Source organism: Lontra canadensis, unplaced genomic scaffold (assembly GCF_010015895.1).
Source record: "Lontra canadensis isolate GAN:19392208 unplaced genomic scaffold, GSC_riverotter_1.0 scaffold200, whole genome shotgun sequence".
Classification (NCBI taxonomy): Eukaryota; Metazoa; Chordata; class Mammalia; order Carnivora; family Mustelidae; genus Lontra; species Lontra canadensis.
The window spans coordinates 1,068,591-1,082,162 of record NW_022631194.1 but is presented as its reverse complement, the minus strand read 5'-3'; the positions used below and the strand labels follow the sequence as shown (position 1 = coordinate 1,082,162).

Sequence of the window (13,572 nt, the reverse complement as noted above, 5' to 3'; positions counted from 1 at the left end):
GTGGCTTTTCTATTTGTAGAATTGCAGCAATTCTTTTCTTAGATTTCTGATTGAGTTTGCAGTTTGTCAGAATGATTTGATAGCTATCTAGTCAAATTCCACGGACCAGACGAAACTAGGGTCCCCTACTTCTCTGCCATCTTCCTTGAAAAACCGCCATTATTTCTTCAAATAAGTTTTCTCCCCCCTTTCTCTGACTTCTCCTTTTGGGACTCCTATAATGTGAATGTTAGTGTGCTTGATGTTGTTTCAGAGGTCCCTTTAAGCTATCTTCATTTTTAAAAAAGTCTTTTTTTTTGTGTGCTGCTCTGTTTAGGTGAGTTCTCCTCTGTCATCAGGTTCACGGATTTTTTTCTTTTGTTTCATCTAGTCTGCTGTTGAACTTTTCTGTTGTTGGTTTTTTGGTTTTGTTTCTTGTTTTTCAGTTCCGTTACTGTATTCTTCGGTTCTTTGAATTCTGTGTGGAACTCGTATCTTCAGTCTCTTTTTGAAGTTTTCATGTAGTTCATTCATTCTTCTCCCAAATTAGATGAGTGTCTTTATGACTGTTACTTTGCACTCTTCATCAGGTAAATCATTTAACTCCATTTCTTTGAAGTTTTTTCCTAAGGGTTTATCTGTTCTTTTGCTTAGAACATATTCATTTGTTCCCTCATTGTACTTATTTTTCCTGTCGGATTCTATGCATAAGATGAAACAGACACTTCTCCCAGTCTTTAAGGGATGATTTTTGTGTAGGACATAAAGTAGGTGAGAAAACTTCCATTTAACCCTGTTAAGCTATTGGTTGTCCTTCAGATCTTTGTGATTTTCCAGAGAGCCTATTTTATTTTATTTTTATTTATTTATTTTTTAAGATTTTGTTTATTTATTTGACAGAGAGAGCGAGCCAGCAAAGTAGGCAGGGAGGCAGGCAGAGGGAGAGAGAAAAGCAGGTTTCCTGCTGAGGAGAGAGCCCAATATAAGGCTTGACCCTGGGATCATAACCTGAGCCAAAGGCAGATGGTAACTGATTGAGCCACCCAGGTGCCCCAGCCTATTTTACTTTTAATAGCTCCCAGTAGTTTAGGATGTGTCAAGACCAGTCAGTTTCACAAAGGAGAGGATTTTAATCAGCAGTTCCATTCAGACTGATTAGAAGCCAGACCCTCAGAAGCTTTTAAAGGATACAAATATATACAGTCCTGGGGTACCTGAGTGGCTCATTCATTTAAGCATCTGACTTCAGCTCAGGTCATGATCTCAGAGTCCTGGGATGGAGCACCACGACAGGCTCTGCGCTCAGCAGGGAGTCTGGTTGTCCCTCTGCTCCGCCCCCCCCACTTGTGTGTGCATGTGGACGCGTGTGCTCTTTCTTTCAAATAAATAAAATCTTTAAAAAAAGAATGCAAATATATACAGTCCTGTTGGACTGCAAGCAGAAACCCCACTGCCCTCAGAGGCAGGTAATTGTAAGGTGTCCTTGGGGCAGCAGTGACAAAATTAGGGCTACAGACAAGTATATAAGCACTTTTCTGGGGGATTCTGGTGGGCTGTAGCAAGTAGGCAGAGTGAGAGTGCAATGATGGCACCCTCCAGCCTATGTTCCCCAAGAGTACTTTTGTAGCCTCTAGATCCTGCCAAAGGTGAAGTCTGCCCCAAGGCTGAAGTTCTAGGGTTAGCAAGTAGGAATTTGTTTCAGCTTGCTGTCTGTTAGTGCTTTGGGGGTGGCAGCATGCCATTGTTATAGTCCTAATGGCCCAGGAACGCAAGCCCCCCTAGCTACCAGAGCCAGGCAATCACAGGAAATCCCTTGAGTGGCAGTCATAAAAATCAGGGCCCAGACTTAAAAACTGGACACCAGACATGTGTAAGAGCTCCCCTGCAGAGATGCTGGCACTGTGGAGTGTGGCAGAGGGAGAGTGTGAAGATAGTGTTGCCTTCCAAAGACTCAGGAAAAGTTTACATTCAGCCTTAGATGTGTGTCTGTTTAGAAGCTACCCCTCAGTCTACAGAAATGATAAGCTAATATGCCTTTTTCCTAAAACATTGAGCGCTTGGGCCTGTTGCCTCTTGCTGTCCCCTGGGGTGGTGGCTGTTTAAGAATTCTTTCTTCATTGGTTAGAGTCCTGTAAATCCATGACTTTAAGCCAGGCTAGCCACTCAGCCAGGCAATATAGAGGTGTGTCTGAGCAGCAGCTGCAAAATCAGGGCTCACCAGAAAAGGATATAATCTTTCTGGAAGATTCTGGTGAATTGGAGTGAGGCTGAGGGAAACCACCACCTTCTATTCCCTGAGAGCAACCTGTAGGCCCCTATAAGTGTGCCATACCAGAAGCCTATCACTCAGGCCAAAGCTGACAGACAAATAGGTCTTTCACAGAAACACACCCCCACTTCTTTCACAGAAAAAGTGGGGGTGTGTTTTTATCTGTTATCTGTTTAGTGCCTTGTGGGGGTGGTAGTCTTCCAAGAACAGAATCTCCACTTGTTACGGTCTGGTGGGACCCAGCAACAAAGCCCTTCTAGCCTCCAGAGCCAGTCACTCAGGGAGCATCCTCTAGGTAGCAGTTGTAGAAACCAGGTCACCAAAGGTAAAATCTGGGGCACCAAATGTGTGTATAAGCTCCCCTCTGGGAGATACTGGTGTTCTGGGGTATGCAGAGGGATAATGTAAACATGGCACCATTGAAGAAAGAAAAAAAAGAGGAGAAAAAGAAAAAAACAGGGGGGATGGTACCTGCCTGCTTTAGCAAGGCAGAGAGAGTGAGCAAGAAGATGGTACCTATAGGCCTCCATCCTTGGAGTACCCCAGCAGACCCCTGCCCCTCAAACGATGCACTACAATTAGGAAGTAAGTCTTTTTACATAAAGTCTGAGCACTTTTCAGAGGGCTGCTTTTGGGCTGGGCCGTGGGGTGGGTAAGTCTTTGTGCAGGTCCTTTTAGAGTTGTTCCTCAGTTTACCACAGCCTTGTAGGTCTTGTGGATGCCATTTCCTGTTGGTCTTCAAAGCCAGATGTTTGGGGGGCTCCTCTCAGGCGCTGGTCTTTTTTTTTTTTTTTTTTTAAAGATTTATCTATTTGAGAGAGAGTGCAAGCTCGTGAGTGGATGTTGGGGGGTGGGCAGAGGGAGGAGAGAAGCAGACTTCCCGCTGAACAGGGAGCTCAATGTAGGGCTGGATCTCATGACTCTACATCGTAGTCCAAGTTGAAATCAAGAGTTGACCACTTAGCTGATTGAGACACCCAGGAACTCCACTCTCAGGTGCTGGTCTTAAGAGTTAGGTGCCCAGTGTGGGGTACGAACCCTTCACCCTCTTGTGATTGTAGATCATATCATTGGGGGTGGACATTATGGCAAGATTGTGTCTCGGCCTTTCCTGTCCTCTGCAGTGTTGTTTCCCTCTGTTTTGCCTAAGGTGAGGAGGTTGCTCTGCCAGTTTTTAAAGGTTTTTTTCTCCCTCCATCCCCCAACCCAGTTTTTTAAGTTTTTTCCAGAGGAAAGTGTTCCATAAATAGGTGTAGATTGGTTTATCTGTGGGAGGAAGTGTGTTTGGGATCTTCCTACATTGCCATATTTTTTAAAACTTTAATTTATTTGTTTACTTTCAATTTATTTGAATATAGTTGGACACATAATGTTACATTAGTTTCCGGTGGATTCAACTTCTCTATATGTTATGGTCATTGCAAATGTAGCTACCATCTGGCACCACTTAACACTATTAAAATATCATGGACCATATTCCTATGCTGTCCATAACTGGAAGCTTGTATCTCCCACTTTACTTCACCCATTTTGCCCATCCTCTCAGCACCACCCCTACACTGCCATCTTGAACTAGAGCCTCAGTTACCTGAATTTTCTAACCTATGAATGGGGATCATACCTAGTACATGAGATTGTGATAAGTATCAAATGAAACAATTTATGTAGAGAGTGTTTGCTGCTCTTCCTGGTATTTAGGAAGTGCTTAATAAAAATAACTTGTTCATTTTTTTAATGTTCTACAATTATTATATACCATCTAGTTTCTTTTTAAAGGTCATATGTTCAAACCAGAAAGTTATATTTTTGCTAAAGTAAGTTTGGGTCTTCCCTTTCCCCCAGATATGGTTATTCTTGAAATTGGATTTTTTTCCCCCAAGGGAGAGAGAAAAGAGACAGCAGAAGCTCCATATGAATTTCAGATGTTTTCTGCTGTTGTTAAACTTCTCTATGCGACATTATTTCAGTTCTTTTTTTTTTTTTAAGATTTTATTTATTTATTTGACAGAGAGAGATCACAAGTAGGCAGAGAGGCAGGAAGAGAGAGAGGGAGAAGCAGGCTCCCTGCTGAGCAGAGAGCCTGATGCGGGGCTTGATACCAGGACCCTGAGATCATGACCTGAGCTGAAGGCAGAGGCTTAACCCACTGAGCCACCCAGGTGCCCCAACATTATTTCAGTTCTTAACAGTACTGCTCCTCTATTGAAACATAATTTAATCTAATCCTATCTTGATGTCTACCATGGATGGCAGACTTAAATGATTGCAGTCAAACAGTTGCACTGTGGTTATTTGCATTAGTTATACCTCATTCCTAGAATGGACACTGACATGGGAGCCAGGCAGTATAGAGGCCAAATCCTCAGGTTGACTTTCTCACCTGTCAAGTGGATCCTGTGACATGGACAGGCAGTTTTAGGGCTTCAAATATAATGGTGACTGAGTCTGCTCAAAAAGTCATTTGGGAGGAAAAAAAAGTTATTTGGAAGTTGGTACATATTTACATTTCTATAACTTCCTATCAAGGGATATAGCTGTGGTGTTCTTATAGTGAAAAGTCTTAGAAGATAGCTTATGTGTGCTGAAATGGCTGCTTTTCAGACTTGCTTTATTTTTTATTTCTAGGGATTCATCTACGCTCTTATCAGCTGGAGGGAGTCAACTGGCTTGCCCAGTGCTTCCATGGTCAGAATGGCTGCATCCTGGGAGATGAGATGGGCTTGGGTAAGACCTGCCAGGTAGGTTACTGTGGAGTGACCACTGTTCACCTCTGCTGAAATACTTCCTCACAACTCATCACTATCTTTAGGTGTTAGCTACTTTTTATACTAAGAGGTGAAATGCCTGAACCTTTGTGAAGAGATTATGACCTTGGAACTGACTTTCCTAGTTACGGGGATGGTTTTGAACTGGGTCATTTGACATGGGATTGTAATTAATGGTCAGGGTTTTTCTCTGTGTTACTATATCTGTGTCATGTGCCCCCCACCCTCCAGATCAAATGGACACTGCCCTCTTTAGCAGTACTTCTACTTAGTTAACTAGATCTATTTACCTCTCTTCCTCAGTGGGTGGTAGGGCTACTTCTCATTTATGTGTCTTGCTAGAGAAGTGCAGAGGAAGAATCCTGTCTTCCAAAATGCCTTGGACATCTAGTGGGAGCACCCAGTCCAGAGACCTGGAGAATCAGGTGTAGTCTCCTTGGGCATTGAGATTGATTATTCTGGTAGGAGGATCACCAGTACAGCTCTGTATTGTCAGATGTCAGTGGTGGGCTTGGCTCAATTCAAAGTCTAGACACAGACACCCCCTGGGTTAGTCACACAAGGTTTACTCATCTATAGGATACTAAAGAAAGTCACTGTAGTCAAAATATACAGCAGAGCCCACTTGATCAGAAACCATGGACATATAAGTTACCCCATACCAAAAAGGTTTTTTTACCAGTAAACACACAGAATGAGTGAAGGTCTCATTGATCCCTTTGGAAGCTTGACTGCCCCCTGCAAGTCTGACCTCATACATAAACATCCAGTTGGAGCAGTTCTGCACATAGTGCTACAGGTTCTATCTGATCACATGTTGGAGACCACTTTAAGCCAGGTGTTCCTCATTGATCCTGGGGTTATTCAGAATACAAAAAGACCTCTGAGTATGGTATCCTCAAGGACCTCATTTGTCATCTTCAGGTTTCTCAGGCAGATAAATTGGGTTCTAGTATATTCCTGAACTGAGAACTATGGACCTAGAACAAATGTAAGTTTTCTGGATGTCTCTGGGAGAGCCAGGCTAAGAGACACTGAGATCATGTACAGAGCCCTCTGTGTAGTCTCCTTTGCCCTGCACATTGGAATCCTGCTGATTTCATTTAGAGCCAGCAAATTCCACTTGTCCTTTGACTTTCTCCAGAGTGTTCATGTAGCTCTACTTTAAGTGACTTGGAACTATTATACCTCCAAATTCATGTTACTAAGATTTTGTTTAGAATTTTTGCATCTGTGTTTATGAAAGATACTTGTCTGTAGTTTACTTATAATGCCCTTGGTTTTAGTTTTCTGGTAAAGATGGACTCATAGCATGAATTGAGAAGTTTTTGTCCCCTTTGGTTTTCTAAAAGAATTTGTGTAAAATTGACATTGTTTCTTCTGTGAATGTTTGGTAGGATTCACTAGTGAATCCAAATTAATTTTGTAGATATATGTGGTTTATGGTAACTGAAGATAAATGTTCTCTCAAATAGTATCCTCAGCAAAAGCTAAACAGAATGGTCTTATTCCAGTAAGTACTTACGGGGCAATTGCTCTGGTACGGTCTGGGCTGGGACGTGGTGAGTAGTTAAAAAGGAAATTATTTAGAAAAAAGAAATGATTTCCATTATAAAATTAAGTAATCTCAGTTAAGAAGTAACTGCCACCTTCTAGCCACAACACTCTAATCATAAAGCGTGAAATAGCTGTGTATTTTAAATGGTTGACATTATAGTACATTATAGTACACATATAGTTTGTATCTTACTAATGTAACTTTGTAATTGTAATTATCCATTTTTTTATATCCTTCACAGTCATTTTCTGCTGGCTATATAGGATTCCCTCAAGAGAATTCATCATAATTTAAATATCCTGCAGATGAGGGATGGCCCGTTGTCCCCTCTTTTTGTGCTGTATTAACCTCAGTGTAAACATCCCGTGGGCATGCAACTTGTTCAGGATCTTGTATTGTATCTTTAGGATAGATTTTGTTAGCATGGTTCAGCATTTGGGGATGGGTGCTCCTCAAACATTTTGTTTTATAAAAGAGTGCTCTTTTCTCTGTATATCACAGCAACCTTTTAGAGAAACTTCTAGTCAAAAGTACATACAGCCATGTCCTAAAATATGCTTGTTGGGCTTTACAAAAATTTTTGTTTTATGTGCCTACTTAAGGTTACAAGGTGTTATTTATTGTTTGTTTTCTTCACTAGAATGTATGCTCCAGGAGAGCTGGGAGTTTTGTCTTTTTTGTTCAATGATATACTTGAACTGAGAATAGTGCCTAGCAAATAGAAGGTGCTGTATAAATGCAGGCAGAAGGAAAAAAAACCTAGGGAAATGAGGGAGGAAATTAGGATGGAAAACATCCTCCTTCAGGAGAGTGTGGCAAGCAGCGGAGACCACCACATGGTAGGTCATCTTTAGTCACATCTTGGATGTTCTTACCTTATGTTTTCAGAGTTTTCTTGATCTTGTGCATTATTTGCATTGTTTTCATTTATTTCTGTTATCTTTCTGATTTTTTTCCCCTTTGTATCACAGGGCTCAATTACATAAATACTGAGCACCACTGCTTGTTAACTATTGATGAAACTAAGTACCATAGATTTCCTTGGCAATTATGTTTAGGCTTACATGATTTCACTTTAGGAGTGGATAACTCCTGGTGTGTGGAGAATTGTATATATATATATATATTTTGTACACTAAGTCTTCTGTACGAGTTTGTGTTCCCTCCAAGGTCATGGGAACTTTGTGGTTGTTTCTCGTGTGGAAATGTGATAAAAACTGCCTTCTTTTTGTGTGTTCCAGACTATTGCTCTCTTCATTTACTTGGCAGGAAGATTAAATGATGAAGGACCATTTCTGATTCTTTGCCCCTTGTCTGTTTTGAGCAACTGGAGAGAAGAGATGGAGAGGTACAGAGCAGATGTAGCTGCAATTTTGCTTTTTACATTAAGATTTTTTTTCTGGGTGATATGTGAAAGATGATAAAACAACATACTGTCCCAATCAGTGATTTTATTTCCTCCAGAAAACTCTGACCTGAGGCAATATAGGTAGAGAAAGAATCTGATGGGGGGAAGGTGCAGTGGATGTTATTGGTTTGGCAATTTGAAGATCAGTACTCAGTAAATTTTGCTGAACTAAAGGTGAAACCATCTTTTTCACAGTGACATGGGAAGTAACCAACATGGAAAAACTAGCTTTCTCTTTAGAATTAGTATAGTGCCCTTGTAGATACTCATCCACCCCTTCTGCCTTTTCACACAGGAACTTACCCATAGTTTTACCTTTACTCTAGATAAGAATCCAGAGTCCCAGGACTCTTTCTGATTGCAGGACATCATGAAGTCTGCATGTCCTTAATTCTTCTATGAAATGTACTTTTCCATATATATACACCCTTCCCTTAGGCTCTGTGTTGGTGTTCATCTACCTCTTTTCTTGGATTCAGATTTGCTCCAGGTCTTTCCTGTATAATGTATGCAGGTGACAAGGAGGAGAGAGCCCATCTACAGCAAGACCTAAAACAAGAGTCACGTTTTCATGTGCTGCTAACTACCTATGAGGTATCCATTTATTTCTCTATAGCAAGAACTCTTAACTTGGGATGTAGAAGTTGTAGAAGCCACTGGAATTAAATTTAACTTTTTTTTGAGAGCATATATTTTTCTGGAAGAAAAGTTTACTTCCATTAGATTCTTAGGGACCATGACCAAAGGAAGTGGAGGACTATTGAACTCCAAATTAGTTGGTTATCTCTCTCTTTCTTGGTGCATCAAGGGTGAAGGTTCCCCAGGGAGGTGTCACTTGGCTGGTGAATAAGAGGAGGAGGCAGGTAGGTAGGAGAAAGTGTTTTGTGGGCTGAGGCATTGTCTGTTACTGCAAAATGGGAGTGGAGGACACTAAGTTCTAGTTTAATTTTAAGTTCCTATTCTTTTTTTTTTTTCTTTATTTATTTACTTGACAGACAGAGATCACAAGTAGGCAGAGAGGCAGGCAGAGAGAGAGAGAGAGGAGGAAGCAGGCTCCCTGCTGAGCAAAGAGCCCGATGTGGGGCTCGATCCCAGGACCCTGAGATCATGACCTGAGCCGAAGGCAGAGGCTTAAGCTCCTATTCTTTAAGTGAAGACTGGGTGACTGTAAGCAAGACCTTGCACTTACTTGTGCCTGTGTTTTGTTTTCTCTTTGTGATAGTGCTACATAAAATTAGATTCAGAACTTTTTTTTTTACTTAGTGAATGAATGAGACTTAACTCTCTTAAACTGTAGGATTTAGCTAATAAGAAACTAGTTTATAATATCAGTTATGTTAGTGCTAGTTACAGTGTGTCTTTTTTCTTAATTTTTCAGATTTGCTTGAAAGATTCATCATTTCTAAAATCGTGAGTATGTCGCACTGCTTCAGAAACTGTTGAATATATCATGAGTGTCATGTCTTGTCTTTACATTTTAGTACTTTGTCTCTTTCATCGTATGTCTGGTACATCTTCCTGGTATGTCTTCTGTGAGTCTTATAATAAGACAGGTGGCACAGCGGGAGTCCTGCACTATAGCCCATTCTCATTAGCTGTGTATCCTTGGGTTACTTAACCTTAGTGAACCTCAGGGTCTTCATCTGTGAAATGAGGATAATTAAATCTCGATCTGGGTGGCTGTTGTGAGGATTAAACAAGATGTACATGGTGGGTGGTTAATAAACACTAGATTCTTTTCATTGCAAATGGCATAGATACCTTTCAGGACTGCTGTTTGGAGATTCCACAATAATATAGAGATGAATTATTTGCGCCTTTTCCTAGAAGTATCCTAAAGTAGCAGTCAGTACTGTACAATTCACTTTTTAGAAAGGGAGTTTTAAATACACTTTTAAGTAGTCAGCTTTCAGGCTTTCATCAGCTCATGAGGGATAGGAAATGTAGATTTAATTCTTCATACCACCTGATATTAGGGGTGACATGTTACAATATAGGGTCAGACTACCGGTTACAACGTAAATTAAACATTAGCCAGACTTTAGGTACTTAAGAAAAGATGTGTTGACAGGATTTCATTCTCCATATAATTCATAGTTATGATGTGGTTAAGTGGGGATATGCATCTTTAATACTCAGAAACTTCTGTTTTCAAAGCACTTTACCAGTAATTTACATGTTATTTTTCATCCAGGTTCTTCTGAGTTGGATGTCTATTTTCATCTTATTGGGAGACACTAACTGCCTAGTCATAGATTTCATGACTCTCCATTCCTGTATTTTGGTTCACTTAAGTTTCATTTAAGTGAGCACGTTATCTTCCTCTTCTTCTTCTTTTTTTTTTTTTTAAAGATTTTATTTATTTGACAGACAGAGATCACAAGTAGACAGAGAGGCAGGCAGAGAGAGAGAGGAGGAAGCAGGCTCCCCGCTGGGCAGAGAGCCCGAAGTGGGGCTCGATCCCAGGACTCTGGGATCATGACCTGAGCCGAAGGCAGAGGCTTTAACCCACTGAGCCACCCAGGCGCCCCTTATCTTATTCTTCTTAAGAAAATATGCTTTCCCTCTGTCTTTTTTTTAATTTTTAATATCCAACTTAATACTTGTTGAAGATCTTTTCTTTTTGGAAAATCACTGTTTGAGAGTTACGAGCAGTGCCAGGAAAGTAAACTACAGAGCTCCCTAAGAGGATGTATACTCCAGTAGAAGGAGAAGCAATATTTAGATATCCATAATACAAGGCAGGATGTGGGAAGTCTCAGACGCCTAGAAGATTAGGATATACTTGTTTCTGGGTATTTAAATTATCCTAAGTAATCTTGAAAACCCTAGTAGGCAGGTATTATTTATTGTCGGTATTGTAGATGAGGAAAGTAGGAGGTTAAGTAATCCAGCCAAGGCTACATTGATAGTAATGGCAAAGCAGATATCCAAATGCAGCACTCTGTGCTGTGGAGACTTTTTAAGAGAGCTTCTCAGTAAACAAACAAACAAACATCTGATACTGATTCCAGAAAAAACAAAACAAACCCCAGGGACAGCTTCTTAAATTATCTAAGTGCCCTGGAGTTTCACATTATTCATCAGAAATAATATCTTTTTATATTAAATCATCCATCTTGAATTCATCCCATGTGAATTTAAGAACCTAAATAATAAGAGGCCATTCATAATATTGGCTAACAGTATGAACCCCAGGGACACAGATTTATTCTTTTGATATACTTGACAAGGTTATTTTGTATATTACTGTATCACACACTGAGAAGAGCCAGAAAGTGTAATATCTGCTCTAAAGAGGCTTAGTGGAGAATTAAAATGGTATACATACCAATGTGAAAAATACGAAAATTTTTTTTGATAATAGACCTATGAAATCTTCGGGTCAAGAGGATTAGAAGTTCCCTCATCCTACTCTCCATTCACTGCTGGAATTCACTCCACCTCTTCCCCTCCAGGGAGCATCCTTTAGTGTACTTTGGTGTTCTTTGATGAGTGATTTGCCCTCCTTTCTTCCATGGAGCCCACATCCATCTCCCTGTAGGCTGCTTCACTGAATAAGCTTTTACTGCATGCCTGCTCTACGTAAGACTTTAATACCCCGTTCTTCACAAGGAGATAGGACCTAAATTGTTTTGAATGATGATTTTAACAGGCCAGGTGCTATTTTACGGCTACTTTGCCACCTTATCTCATGACCACTCTCCAACATCAGTTGGACACTACTCATAATGCTTAAATGCATCTCCTCTAAGTGCTACCCAGTAGGAATGATCCCAGTTCCCACCCTCTTTGGACCCCCAGTTTTCCCTCCAGCTGCATCGCTCTCAATAGGTAGATGGTGCTAGGTTTCTGTTTCTGCACCTGTTTTCTGGATTTTCTCAGAGGAAGAGGGCTTCTTTCTTGTAAGGCCAACATCTGCTGTAGGTCTTTTCTCAATTTTTGAGTGATTTTTATTTCCCTACCCACTATCTTTCCATTGTTCTGTCTTACTTGTATATACATTTCATTTTTTAAGTATAAGAAAAATGTAGGGGCACCTGGGTGGCTCAGTGGGTTAAGCTGCTGCCTTTGGCTCAGGTCATGATCTCAGGGTCCTGGGATCGAGTCCCGTATCGGGCTCTCTGCTTAGCGGGGAGCCTGCTTCCCTCTCTCTCTCTCTCTCTGCCTGCCTCTCCGTCTACTTGTGATCTCTCTCTCTGTCAAATAAATAAATAAAATCTTAAAAAAAAAATAAAAAGAAAAATGTAATAAGCACCTAGGTGGCTCAGTTGGTTAAGTGTCTGACTTCAGCTCAGGTCATGATCTCAGGGTCCTAGGATTGAGCCCCACCTCTGGCTCCCTGTTCAGTGGGGAGTTTGCTTCTCCCACTTTCTCCTTCCCCCTTGTGCTCTTTCAAATAAATAATCTTAAATTAAAAAAGTAATGAGATTACACAATGTTTGCAAACAAAATAAAAATGTAAAGACCTTGTAACTTCCACTTTGCTGTCTCTCACATGGTTTCTCATTTGTGAGAAGATACGTAATATTTATATGTTTTTTAGTTATCATAGGCCTTTTTATTGTAAAATGATCATAGTATTTAAAATACTGAATAATATGTCATGTATAATTCGACTTACTTATTTTCAACTTTTTGTTATTTTAAATCAGCTTGGAACATATTCATACATACATATTTTTCCGTATTTTGAAATTTTTTGTGTGCTCTAGCAACCGCCATCGATGACTTCCATAGTATATCCAATGGATCTATCTTCCTGAATGTCTGTAACATTTGATCTTACTCACTGCTTTTCCATTTTTTTTTTTAAGATTTTATTTATTTGTCAGAGAGAGAGAGGGAGAGAGAGCAAGCACAGGCAGACAGAATGGCAGGCAGAGGGAGAAGCAGGCTCCCTGCCGAGCAAGGAGCCTGATGCGGGACTCGATCCCAGGACGCTGGGATCATGACCTGAGCCGAAGGCAGCTGCTTAACCAACTGAGCCACCCAGGCGTCCCTGCTTTTCCATTTTTAAATCTAAAACACTTTTTAAGCTACTGTGACCTCATTTTCTCTTGATTTTTCTTCTGTGTTTAAATCTCAGCTCTACCTTATTCTAGCTTTGTGACCTTGACCAAGTCACCTAACCTTTCTGAGCTTTAGTCTCCTTGTTGGTAAAATGAGCAGAACAATGTCTACTCACCATATTCTTTGGATTAAATAACAGACACAAAGCCTCAACCAAACATAGGGTCTGGTACATAGTAGGTAGTCATAAATGTTTCCTTTTGCTTTTTGTCTCTAGCTCCTTCCTTTCTGGCTTTATGCACAGACCTTTCCCATCTTGGAAAACAAATTCCCTTAGTACCTTGTCCAGATGTTGTCTTATATAAAATAACAGGCTTTCAGATAAGAAGGTAATTTGAGAGGTGCCTGGGTTACATCCGACTCTTGATTTCGGTTCAGGTCATGATCTCAGAATCGCGGGATCAAGCTCTGTGTGGTGCTCCATGCTCAGTGGAGAGTCTTTTTGAGATTCTTTCTCTCTGCCCCCTCTGCCCATTCATGTACACGCTCTCTCTCAAATAAATAAATCTTAAAAAAGAAA

The 13,572-nt window shown here is 40.6% G+C and overlaps 1 protein-coding gene across 5 annotated transcripts in view; it reads left to right on the top strand.

The window, feature by feature from the left end:
* Positions 1-13,572, top strand: part of CHD1L (chromodomain helicase DNA binding protein 1 like) — a 129,754-nt gene that overhangs the window by 75,417 nt on the left and 40,765 nt on the right. For all 5 annotated transcript variants that reach the window (XM_032848119.1, XM_032848118.1, XM_032848117.1 and 2 more), the window contains exons 2-5: positions 4,874-4,986; positions 7,813-7,919; positions 8,459-8,573; positions 9,358-9,389. In XM_032848119.1, coding sequence (XP_032704010.1) covers positions 4,963-4,986; positions 7,813-7,919; positions 8,459-8,573; positions 9,358-9,389 — 278 coding nt within the window. In that variant the 5' untranslated portion in view covers positions 4,874-4,962. The remainder of the gene's footprint in view (positions 1-4,873; positions 4,987-7,812; positions 7,920-8,458; positions 8,574-9,357; positions 9,390-13,572) is intronic.